Consider the following 13027-nt stretch of genomic DNA (forward strand, 5'->3'; position numbering starts at 1 on the left):
GATCTCTCAGGAAGCAAATCTCTCTCTCTCTCTCTCTCTCTCTCTTTGCTCTGTGAAACCATCGAGGAAAACCTGTAATACTCTCAAACCCCAGTTGTTTTATATAAATTGTTGTTCAATTTTATATTCGGGATTGAAACACAGTTAATTTCCTATTTTTCTCCCTTCCTAATTTTATATGTTTGTTATTGAATCTTAGGGTATTATGTTGGAATTATTCTCTTGATTAATTGAGGGGTCTAGAGATACCACAGTTTTGAATTCTTTTTACATTAATATTTTGTTGGAAGTTTATGACCCAGATCAATTGCTCAAGTAAGATTTGTTTGCTCATTTGCTAGGAAATTAATAAAATTCATAAGTTGAAGTTACAGTATTCTTTTTAGAGAGACTAACTTAACTGACATTCAAGTCTAAGAACTGTTAAATTGGTCTCTCTTAGAGGGTTTCCAGTAATTTTTTTTTTTTTTTTACTTTCTACAATTCTGCAGTTGATAAGAAGTGTCGTAGTTTCCCGCAAGGGTGGCCGAGTTGGTTGAGCAGGGGATCTCCCACATAGGGGGTCTCAGGTTCGAAACCCCCTCCATGCTTTTTCGGTCGAGCTCATCGAATGGGGCTTGCCTAGTGCGGTTTACCTCTCTCCTGTGTGGTTTGCGGGCTATTACACTGGAGCGGGGTTTACCCTGTGCGCACCCGAAGGGTAGCGGCTGCGGGTTCCCTTGTCATAAAAGAAAAAGTTTCGTAGTTAAAATTGTAGACAGTTTATCAAACCCTGGGGATAAAATATTGTTGTAGTTATGCAGGTATGGCTTGTATATGCCCCCTGAGTAATATGACTTATCGTTTCAGGCATGTCAAGTTTGCTCTTTTGAAAGTGGATGATGCTATATACATTTCTGGGATTGCTCAAGGAATTGGTTTCTGTCTAGTGCATGACCTTTGGGTTGAGCAACTATTATCACAATGGTAACCTCTCACCGCAGGTATGTAGACAAAAGAACGCATCGTTGTAATAAATTTCACCAAGTTTTAGTTGCCCTATCTCCTGGTTTTTTTTCCATCAGTTAGCTTATAAAATAGCATCGTTGTTTTTAAGGTTCACTGGGGTTTTCAAAAGATCAAATGACAGTGCCAGGCTTATAATAACAACAATCATGGGAATGGTATTTGGATATTTCGTTGGCATTTCGTTTCCATCTGTTTCTCTAACAAAGGTACGTTGACCCAACTTTTGGATGGTCTCCCTGGTGGAGAGTAATATGCCCCTGTCATTCAGTACAATCTTGGGTGTCCTTTGCAGATTACCTTACCGTCGAGCATTATGTCATCTCTTGATGTAGCCTTCAATGATGATCATCAGAGACTTAGCGGACGTAGTTTTCCTGAAAATCTTGGCACTATCCCTTTAACACCTAAGGTACTTATATTTCACTACAAGTCCTTTAAAATATGTATTGTTCCCTGCAGCTTCACTACGTTGATTCACTTGTATTCTTATGAAAGAGGTGTTGGAACAAGCTTTTGTACCAGTAAAACAATCTTTCCTTATAGATGGATTCATCTGCATTTTTGTTGCATTTAGCAGTTGCCAAGCAAAATAATTGGTGAAACCACCAAAGTTTGAGCACCAATTTAAAAAATGTCTCATTTTTCTATTCACAAGATGAGTCACATATTGAGACTCATCTTGGAAGAAATAAGTTTACCTACGCGATTCCAATTAATTGAGAATATATGTTAATCATGTTTATATGTTTATTTTAGGTCCTATATTTTCTAGGAGCCTTTTAGTCTTACTAGTGATTCTTATTCCAGTAATAAATATAGAGAACTTCTACTTTTTATTTTTATTTTTATAAAGTTGGCATAAGATGAATTTAAATGGGGAACTTATGGTCAGTGAGGATTCATATAGCCGATCTCAACTTGTTTGGGATTGAGGCGTGTAGTAGTAGTTGTTGTTAGGTTTAGGTAGAACAAATATCCGCTTAAAAGTGAGGCCCTTGTACGGTTGTATCTTTTTTTTTTTTCTCGCTTTGTCCGTTTCATGCCATTATTTTCTGATACACTTAAATGAAAAATGCACATCCTTGATGAATATTTTCTCAATGCTCAAAGAACATTAGGTATTTTGTTTTTTTTATCAGTAATTGCTTGATGGTCAAGATGGAAAAAACTTACTTAGTGCAATTATATGTGACGCAATTTGCTTTTTGTGAACCAACATAGACAAACTTTAGATTGAAGTTCCTGATTGAAAAAAACACTTTAGATTGAAGTTATGCTAGTGAAATCAATATGTAGAAATAAAATATGAAGATTCAGATACTATACCGACAGTGCTAATCGGAAGTACTAACCAACTTAAAAACACAATAATAAATTACTGTTGAACACTACCTTTCAGATCATCGAATGTTTACAAACGTATTCAAGAAAATTGTCATCTATGTATCTTGACTGTCGTGTCCTGTAGATTTCAGTAAGCTAAAAATTAGCGGCACATTGTTACAATTGTATGCACTCATCATAATCTGAAGTTGCCAAATCTGCTTTATTTATTGGGTTTGTTATAAGCTCAGCTAATTTGATTATTCTTGCAACCTTACAAAAAATTGCGGACATAATTGCATGATCACGTGATCTGTTGCATTTAGAAAAGTTCTAAGATTTATATTCTAATTTCTGAGTAGATGTGGCATCCAGAGCATCGTGAAGTTCGTATTCAATTACTGATGGTGTTGATTTTGTTTCTTAGATATATGTTCCGACAAATCCTCGTGGTGCAGAGTCTTTACCGCCAGGGATCGTGGTCCCAGAATCAGATTTCTATCTACGAAGGCTGTGGGGTGAGCCAAGTGAGGTAGGATGCATCGAGTATCTTGTGGTCATTGGATTATTCTGATTTATCCAAAAAAGAAAGGATGTCTGGTCAGTGTAGAGTTTATGATACCTAGAATTATGCGCTTCCTGAGGAAATTGATCATATGGTTACATGTCTATGTTATCAAACAAAATACAAAATAGTCATAAAAAATGGTTACATATAAGCTGAGAAAGAAATTTTCGAATTTCATAAGATATTAATCTTTGTTAGCTTTGGAGTTTTATTCCTTATTTATGTGTAGCCTTATGAATGTGATGGAATTTCCAGGATCTGACGAAGAAGCCAAAGTATTTGGTAACATTTACAGTTGGTTTGGCTCAAAAGAACAACATTAATGCCTGCGTTAAAAAGGTTAGAAAAAGGAAGTTGATCCATCAAATGCTATAGCATACAGCATTGTCATTCTGTACACTGAATTCTATTTTATGTATTAGTTTTCAGAGGATTTTCAAATTTTGCTTTTTCATTACGATGGTCGAACGAGTGAGTGGGATCAGTTTGAGTGGTCCAAGCGTGCAATTCATATCAGTATTAGGAAGCAAACAAAATGGTAAGACTTTCTAGTTTATATAACAATCTTTGGGATTCTAAATCCCATAAATGATGCATGAATCAAAAGAAATATGACTGAGAACGTTTACCAATTCTGGCAGCCCTTTAGCATGTATAGCACCCTTCTCTTTGAGTTCGTGATGATAAGATGAAGGGGAAGGTTATTAAATAGGATTTTTGACTAGTATCTCTTGTAGTTCCATAATCTTTTGCTGCTCTTTCTATTTTCTTTAACAGGTGGTATGCAAAGAGGTTTTTGCATCCTGATGTTGTAGCTGCCTATGATTATATATTTATCTGGGACGAAGATCTGGGAGTTGAACACTTTAATGCAGAGAAGTAGGTGTTTTTCTCTGGTTGTTTTTCAATAACTTCTCATTCTTAAGAGTGTAAGGTTCCTCCTGTTACTTTTTGTTTCCACTTAATCAGGGCACCTGAATATGACAGGTATATTCAGCTAGTTAAGAAACATGGTCTAGAGATCTCTCAGCCGGGTCTTGAGCCCAACAATGGTCTAACATGGCAGATGACCAAGAGGAGAGGTGATAGAGAAGTTCACAAGTAAGTCCATTGTGTTGCTGTCTCCAATCTTTCTCTTTCCCTCTTAAGTCTTATCTCTCAGTCCCCAATAGTTTGGATTGAATCTCTATATGGATTAGCTTGTGTTCGTGCACATTCAGAATTGTTTGTGGTGTGAAACAGGGATACGGAGGAGAAACCAGGCTGGTGCAGTGATCCACGGTTGCCTCCTTGTGCAGCGTATCTCTCTCTCTCTCTCTCTCTCTCTCTCTCTCTCATACACACACGCTCTCTTTAAAATGCACAATCTAGACTTAGCTACCAATACATATATGTACATATTTAATGGATACTAATGATAAGCTTGATTCTCGCACAATTATTAATTTTATGCATCGAACTGTGCAAAATGCTACATCTTTTTTTTTTGGGAACTAATCACGTTCTCAAAATATACAGTTGTGTTTAAGAAATTTGGACTCTGAATCACCACCTTTTCATGATTCTTAAACTCAAGCATACAGGCTATGTTGCTCGGACCCGGCACTTTTGCCGCCGTACCCGTGTCGACACGACACCGACACGGGTTTGGGTACGGAATTCGTGTCAGATCCGGTCAATGGAGATTGGATACTTTGACCAAAATTCATGACCAAATTAGAGAAAAAAATTGAGATTATGATTTCCCAAGATAACAAAAAGTAGAGATTTGAAGACATGGAATGGCATACCTTCAATATTATGTAGAAAATTTAACTAGTCTCTTTATCTCTGTTTCAGATGTCTTCAACATTGTTTGCTTCATATAGCAGGCCAAATCGAAAAAAACAGAGAGTTAAACCAATTGCAGAGTGATGGACTTGCCTTGCGTATATGCAGCAGTTGGGAAGGGCTTGAATAGGTCCATAATTCTTCCTATTTCGATTTTCATGGTTATTGGGAAGAAGAAAGAGTTTAAAGAAATTGGGGAAGATGACTAGGTCAACCAATTGGGGAAGACGACTTGAGTTTCTTTTTGTTCTTTAAGTGCAAAACGAGTTTTTTTTTTTTTTTTGGTATCAATTCTGAAACACTTGGTATATGGATAGTCCACGTGCACATTATTTAGTACAATATTACTTCATCCAAATTTTGACCCTTATTTTATAAAAAAAGTAAAAACACACACTAATGACCTGCATATACCCAATGAACTTTTAAATTAAAAAATTATCATAAGAGTTTTGAATTATTTTTTGCATATTATTGTAGCTATATTATTAATATTTTGAATTATTTTTTGCCGAATCCCCGCACCCGTATCCGTACTCGGATCCATACCCACGAATCTTAAAATTTAGATCATGCCGAATCCGACATCTCGATCCGTACCCGTATCCGATACCCGCACCCGAGTCCGAGCAACATAGCATACAGGTGGTTTGTGTTTGGCATTAGTAGTTGATTGATTGATACATGTAGTCTAAGTCTTGCTATTTGCTGTCCCTTTTCTTACAATCCTGCATCGGATACTTTTCTTTTGAGCCGAGGGTCTATTGGAAACAGCCTCTTTACCTCACACAGGTAGGGGTAAGGTCTGCGTACATCCTACCCTTCCCAGGCCCCACTTGTGGGATTGCACTGGGTATGTTGTTGTTGTAGTTATCATGTTACATGTAATGGGATTGTACGTTGGAGAACCTGTGCTTTCTGAATTTCAACTTCCTCCATCATCAGAGTAACTTTGTCACATATGACTGAGCCCTATCATATTATCCACTTTTTAGTAGTTTCTTCAAGGAAGACTTATGTAATGTACCTGAAATTAGATGACGCAATATAATGTAAGGAATATCACTATGAATTGTTTAGTCTTTTAGTATTGAATGCAACTTGAGGCTTCATCCATAAAGACCAGGTCTAACAAATTTGAGTAACTTATCTGGTTATCTGCTGGTTAATTCTGCTTGTATATTTTGATTCAGCATAAGGATTTTATGATTGAGCCCTATCATTTGTTGGGGGATGAGGAGGTGGTTATGGGGCAGTGGAAGAATTCAGGGGTCTATGCTGTATCATGTATGTTTATATTTTTGGGCATGACTGCAGATATTTGGGATTGAGGCACTGTTGATTGATAATTCCAGACTACAGAAACCGTTCTTTTAATTTCAGAAGCAAGCCCCCTGCCCCAAATCCTCCTTTTATTATCTCATTCTCCTTACTAAAGGAAAATGACAATTTGGTAGACAAAGGAAGATGAGAGAAGTATTTATATGTTATGAGTAGAACTGCATGCCATTAATGTATTCTCGTTTAGCTAGCAAGATTTGAATCTGCACCTTCTGTACATGTTTTCTTCCTGAAAACTTATGATTGAGCAAGTCAACTTCTCGTAAATTAGTTCTCAGGCAATTTTTAATTAGCAAGTATTATTTTGAGTTTTCTGTACATAGCAATTTTTGGAAATTGATTTGTAGAAGGCCTGTTCTCAAGTGCACATCTGGTACTTTTACCATTGGCCTGCAACTTATCTTTTTCCTGATTTGTTTTTTCAGTTTTGTGGAAATAATGGCTCCTGTATTTTCTCGAGAAGCATGGCGATGTGTTTGGCATATGATTCAGGTAGTTCTTTCAATTGGGATCGCTAGCAATACCCGTATGGATTCATTGTAATCCTTTCAAGAGTGCGTTAATAAAACATGTGCTATTATAGTGACATCTTGGCTTCCGTTTGATGTTTACTTATAGAATGATTTGGTGCACGGATGGGGATTGGATTTCGCTCTCAGAAGATGTGTACAGGTCAGTAGTTCCCATTTATATATCTGTTAGTTATAAAAGTGAAAGAGAACATGCCTCATGATAAAGATGGCTGCCCTTTAGACTTTGATTACATTATGAGCCTTGAAAACAATCCTCTTTAGCATTGTAGAGGTTTCACTAATTTGAAGTATGGTGGACCATTTGCAACAAGTGTTACCTTTTTTTTTTGGGTTTGTTTGTGCAGCCTGCACATGAAAAAATTGGTGTAGTGGATTCACAATGGATCGTGCATCAAGTTATTCCTTCCCTTGGAAGTCAGGTTAGTAAATTTCCATTTCCAGAAACTAAATAGCTGAAATTTCTACTAGTTTTTCAAATTACATTCACATTATTAGCTATGCTCTCATTGAAATAGATAATAAACTTATTCTTACCCCAGAACGGAACTCAAGTACATGTCACCTCTTTGAAAAGGAAATTCTTACAGATTGTGCCATAGCCTGCATGCTGACCAATTTTAGTTCTGTATATATCACCGATAGCGCTCATCTGGCGTTGTCCGAGTCTTTGAGATAATGTAGTTGTTGGGAAATTTGTATTCTTATTTTTTATTATAGTAGTATAACTCATGTTGATAGATTCAAGAACCTACTACTCTAGCTTGAAAAGTCCTCTGGAGGCTGATTCATAGGATGACTGAATCTAGTATCCTTCGTCTCTCTAGAGTTATAAGTAGGAAGAGACCAGATTGTCGGCTTATAGAGCAAGAATGCCACTTTATGACATGATTTAAGCCCTTAGAGCTGAAGCTGGTTTTCGTTATCCATATGTGAATATATATATATATATATATATATATCCTAAATGCTGAAGCTGTTTACTATAGTTTCTTTCAAAAACTTGGTGCTGAGCTCTTTTGGGAGAGGGGGAGGAGGAAACGGCTCAATGCTCCCTTGTATTTTTGTACAAATTGTTATCATTTCTTAAGTATTTTCTTGACGCAATTTCTGTTATGTGAAACATACAGGGTAGCTCGGAGAATGGTAAAGCTCCTTGGGAAGGGGTATGCAAATCCGCGGCTCACCTCAAATCTAGTTTGACAAATATCATTTCTCCTTTGTTTCACATTTAAGTAATCACATCTTAATTCCTTGTTTTCTTTTTGTAGGTAAGAGAGAGGTGCAGAAGTGAGTGGGCAATGTTTCAGGATCGGTTAGCCCATGCAGATAAGGCCTATTATGCACAGAATGGGAAAACCAGAGTATAACACCACCTAGAACTTGTTTGTACATTGCTTCTTTTACCTTTTTCTTTTCCTGTTTTAGGTATGCCTAATTCTTTTTTCCCAACATTTCTTTATAAATATTTGCTTTTACCATAGAGCAGCAACATTTCTGTAGTTCGTGGACAGTAAACGGTACAATATCGAAAGGCCTCTTGTGCATAGATGATACATGAGATACAGTCCATGATCGTTGTTCACCTTCATCCTTTTCTCTTGTATTCTTATTTCTGGAGTGCTTGCACAATCGGTGAATGCATAATTCTGGTTCATAACCTTTGCCGGAAAAAGAAGAAAAAAATTGAGAGTTAGTGAACCTAAAGGAAAAATGTGAAATCAACCATCTGGGGATAGTATCCAGACTGAAGATATCGACGAAAGTTAATACCATTAAGACGAGCTCACATTAAGTACTGGAATGAGAGGATTATAAATATGGCTTAGTTTTGTGCCTATTAAGCCCAGTTAGCAGTGACAAATAATTCAATATACAGTATGGCTTTATTTTGTGCCAATTAAGCCGTTATATTGACAAAAATTGGAGAACCAAATCTGATATGAACCGACATGAATATGGTTGACTATTTATGGTTTTGGGTTTATTTGGCTGCAGTGGCGTACGCAGAAGTTTTTGCAAGCAGTGTCGATATTTTAAAAAATTTAATTTAAAAAAAAAAGGTATTTTTAATAAGAGGCCTACACCCTTTTTCATACTTTTGTTTATAGTGCATATCTTAATAACATAAAATCTTTAATTTCACTTAATAATATTATTGCTATTATTTATATTAGTAAGTATTAATTCAAGTTAATAAGATGTTAACCATGCGTTAGCAATACAATCTGTAGGATATTGTTGTATAAAATTTATTTACTAATATGAAGATATGAGTAGTCTAATGAAAAATTTCAAAAATATTTTTACAAGAAAAGTAGACACTTTTTCTTTTTATTGTTTACTTTTTTATATTTCTACAAACTACAATATTGTTTAAGCGAAGCTCAAATCATGAAATTGACACTTAATTAAAAAAAAATTGGAGCCTCAAATTTTTAAGGGCCTAAAGCGAAGGCTTCACTAGTCTCCCCCCTTGAGCTACTTCTGAAGTGAACAAATGAATAAGTCACTATAACGACAACGTAATTTAGAAAAATACAATTAAAGTGTTAAACTACAACTCTCCTCGATGAGCTTCTATTTTTTAAAACGTATTCATAATAAACTCATTAAAAATATTACTACATATATTTTTTTACGAGTCACAAAATAACTACTCAGAAGCTCAACAAAGACAATAACTTATAAGTCACTATAATGACATCAGGGTTTAGAAAAACACAATTCAAGTATAAAATTACAACTCTCCTCGATGAGTTTCTATTTTTGAAACGTATCTACAGTACACTCACTGAAAATATTACTAAATAATTTTTTTTATACAAGTCATAAAACAACCGCTCATAAGCTCATCAAAGGCAATAACTTATTTTTGGCAGCAATATAAATTTGATGGATGTTGGTTTACTTGGTTTAGAAACTTTATTTTTGGGTAGGCGTCAAATGATCAAAACCTGACTTCAGTAAATTTTCTAAACAATGCTAATTTTTTTTTTAAAAAAATCATTAGGGCTAACCAGATTCGAACACTCGCCCTCGATAGTAAAACTAAAGGCCCAAACCAGGACATGGATGGAAGCACTTTTATCAAGCAGTGACATTTTATTTATATATAACTCGTATATGTTTTGGTTCGCCAGATTATTAATGTATATATAAATAAAAAATATTTCCGGCCAAGCGGTGTCGGGTGACACCGCTTGGCGCCATGTGCCTCCGCCTCTGTTTGGCTGTAGACTTGTATTGCATACTCTAATGATTGTTTACGAATAAATAATATAATGCAGGAATTGTGATATCGAAGTCTAAGGGCCCGTTTGGCCATGAAATTTTTCACTTTTTTCTGGATTTTTTTTTTTCACTTTATTTGAAAATCAGCGTTTGGCCATGAAGATTCTGTATTTGGAATTTGAAAAACAGCTAAAACTATGTTTTCACTTTTAATACATTCAAACAATCAAATATTCTTTGCAAATACTATAACCAAACACAACTCTAACTCCAAAATTTCAAATAAAGTGAAAAATATTTGGTTTTCATGGCCAAACAGGCTATAAGAATGTACTTTTTATAAATTATTTAATAGAATGCGTTAAAAACCCTTACGAGTTCACCATCTGCTAATTTTGTCTGTACTTTTTACTTTTTAAAGAATATGTATTTTTCTTTACGCAAACTAGTCTATTTACTTTAAGTGTAATTTGTAAAAATAGGTGACATATTTTTATTCATATTTTGTTTCAGAATAAATATTACTTCAGTTAAGTTATGCATGTATTATATATGCCGAATTTTATGTCAGTAATCAAACTACATCACTAGATAGGAGGGTATAGAAGGCTAGTTGTAGGGCTAGTATTATTTTCCTTTCCGGTAGGATTAGTATTATTTTCGTCATTTTACTTTAATATTCTCAGTTTTGTCTTATAGTTTCTTATCCTTTGTTTTCTGCTACTATTTGTTATTTCTTGTACTTCGAGTATTTTATTTATCTATGGTAGCTACTGATCCTTTTTTTTTCGAGACTGTTTTATCATGGTCTTTTCGCTTTCGTTACTTCATTTTCATACTGCTTTGAATTGCTTGTCCTTATCTGGCTTTTTTTTTACCATGTTTTCTCTTGAGCCAAGGGTCATTCGGAAACAGCCTCCCTACCGTCCAAGGTAGGGGTAAGGTTTGCGTACGCTTTATCCTCCCCAGACCCCACATTGTGGGATTTCACTGGGTATGTTGTTGTTGTATTTATTTGTGTAGAGTTTTATGTCAGAAATCGAACATCGCTGTGGTAAAATATGGTTTCACACCAAAATAATATTTTCTTATGCCAGAACTCAAATGAGGCACTTCAAGGAGATAGATTTAATTAAAATGATGGATATTCTACACATCTAGCACTTTAATATTATCATCAATCATGTAATTCCTCGTGACCCTTCTCCCACAACATTTTGGAGTATTAAATTATGGTGGAGACTTCGAACGCTATACATGAATGTTAAAATGTCGTCCCTCCTTTAGTTTCTGTGTCCCACTATTATGGGTCACCTTGGACCAAAATATATTTTCAGCTGGAAAAGATTTGTAGTTTATTTATTGTTGCGGAACTCAGCGACTCACAACCGTTGCACTAAATGATTTGTATTTTAGGTCGGTTCGGATAAAAATAATAAAACTCCCCAATTAACTTGTTCTTATTTGTCGTGATGCAATTTAAGTCGTACCAACTCATTGAGATGCAATGAATATTAAATCATATTAGTTGTCAAACTCCAGTTTTCTAAGTTTTGCATCCAATGTTGTCAACATCATGATTTTATAGCTTGCGCACTGTGGATTTTGTCAGTAAGTAATTTAGCTGAAATGACTATCAATTCTAACTGCTCTAATGTTTCTGTCATACAAGGTATTTATGCTACCTGTAGCCCATAAACAATCATTGCACAACTACTCTTGCTTCCAATTTAATGTTTCTCCTTATCTTTAGTATGGAGTATGATTTTATCTTTTACCAGGAGTATGATTTCTTTGCATAGAATAATAATTAATATACATCAATATGATAATTCTCCTAGTTATTCATACTTTTATCTTATTTCCGATCCTCATAAAGTTTGAAGGATATCTTATGTGGGGGCTAGTGTATGAGTATGACAATTTGCCATTCGTAAATTTCACTTTCACATAGTAATAAGTAATGTATAATAGCATGGCTAAGATCTTTTTTTAATCATTCCAAGTAACTCCTAACTTTCTTTGGACAAAAAAAAAAAAAAACTCCTAACATTCTCCCTATAATTTTCTCCTGGTATGTTTTTCATATATTGATTCTTGAATGTTAGGAAGTTACATGTATTCTCTAACAACTAAGAAATAATATGTGTAGTGTAAATTGGAAAGCACTTTCGACCTCTCTGAATAAGTAATCTCATTATAAAAAATTAATGTGTCCTATGGATTGATTAAGAATTAGATTTCATTATGAAATTGGCTAGTTTAATTTTACGTTGACTGTCAATTTATTGCAAACTTTTTTTTTAAATTATTTTTGGAATCGACAATGTGAGCAAATTCACGCCGGAAGGGTTGAGACTTATATTTAAAAGATGAAAACAAGCTAAATATTCATAAATTGTCTAATCTCAAATATATATAAAGGCATACAAGTATATAAAATAGAGAAAAAAAATCATATAAAACTATACACGTAAAGGCGTACTAGTTAAGTTTGCAAGCTTCCAAATCCCAAAATGACTACAAGTTAATTGAAGAACAAGAGAGATACCTAGTGACACAGTTGTAATTTTCTTTTCTTTGTCTTTTTTGTCTTTATTTTGTGGTTGGACATGACAGTCTGAACGCATATTTGTGGCATTATCTTCAAAATGTGTTATTTGGTTGGGGGATCAAATGTCATGGGTTCGTACCTGTTCATAACTGGCCTCTGTGGGCACATGGAGATACTAAAATAAATGGCTTTTTCCTTAGAAGAAAAAATTATTATGATATTTTATTTATTTTTGGATGTGGATAACAGAGGACCAAGAAAATATATTTCAAACAAGTCCTAGAGGATTTCCTTGAACGATGGAACTTGTTAAAAGTTCAAGAGATTTTTCCTTTTTACTTTTCGTGTATAGGAATTTAGGAATTATTTTGTTTGTATCGATAGACAAGAGTTATGCTGACGATTTCTTTCCACTGATGCATCGTTTTCAAACTAACTAGGCGTTTGGACATGGGATTTGAAATCATGATTTGAAACCATGAGATGAAATCAGAGTTTGGACATGCATTTCATTTCATGGTTTCAAAATGGTTTGAAATCCCAAATAATCCAAAAAAACATGATTTGGGGTTTCAAACCATGGTTTTAAAAAAATTAAATATAAAATTTGACTCATAAGTTTATATTTTGTAAAAAAAA

At 34.6% G+C, this 13027-nt stretch overlaps 1 protein-coding gene across 2 annotated transcripts; it reads left to right on the forward strand.

Annotated features, from left to right (window-relative positions):
• Nucleotides 1-20: 20 nt before the first annotated feature.
• LOC132604948 (uncharacterized) lies at nucleotides 21-8191 on the forward strand. Of its 2 annotated transcripts, XM_060318301.1 has the most exons (15): nucleotides 21-74; nucleotides 850-983; nucleotides 1097-1214; nucleotides 1301-1417; nucleotides 2759-2863; nucleotides 3155-3238; nucleotides 3322-3437; nucleotides 3677-3778; nucleotides 3887-4000; nucleotides 4142-4198; nucleotides 6496-6562; nucleotides 6689-6742; nucleotides 6948-7022; nucleotides 7731-7766; nucleotides 7872-8191. In XM_060318301.1, exons 2-15 carry the CDS (start codon nucleotides 964-966, stop codon nucleotides 7968-7970), a joined length of 1164 nt encoding a protein of 387 aa, XP_060174284.1. In that variant the 5' UTR covers nucleotides 21-74; nucleotides 850-963; the 3' UTR covers nucleotides 7971-8191. The 2 variants fall into 2 exon arrangements, 1 of the variants encoding a protein (XP_060174284.1); XR_009568943.1 differs by lacking the exons at nucleotides 6948-7022; nucleotides 7731-7766; nucleotides 7872-8191 and adding an exon at nucleotides 4739-4859.
• The last annotated feature ends 4836 nt before the right edge of the window (nucleotides 8192-13027 follow it).

The sequence above is a fragment of the Lycium barbarum genome, chromosome 1 (genome assembly GCF_019175385.1).
Source record: "Lycium barbarum isolate Lr01 chromosome 1, ASM1917538v2, whole genome shotgun sequence".
NCBI classification, from domain to species: Eukaryota; Viridiplantae; Streptophyta; class Magnoliopsida; order Solanales; family Solanaceae; genus Lycium; species Lycium barbarum.

Excerpts from the sequence above, each read along its gene's own strand:
- LOC132604948 (XM_060318301.1), top strand. The coding sequence starts at position 964 with ATGGTAACCTCTCACCGCAG. Across the intron at positions 984-1,096 it reads ATGGTAACCTCTCACCGCAG|GTTCACTGGGGTTTTCAAAA; the intron begins GTATGTAGACAA and ends GTTGTTTTTAAG. Across the intron at positions 1,215-1,300 it reads CATCTGTTTCTCTAACAAAG|ATTACCTTACCGTCGAGCAT; the intron begins GTACGTTGACCC and ends TGTCCTTTGCAG.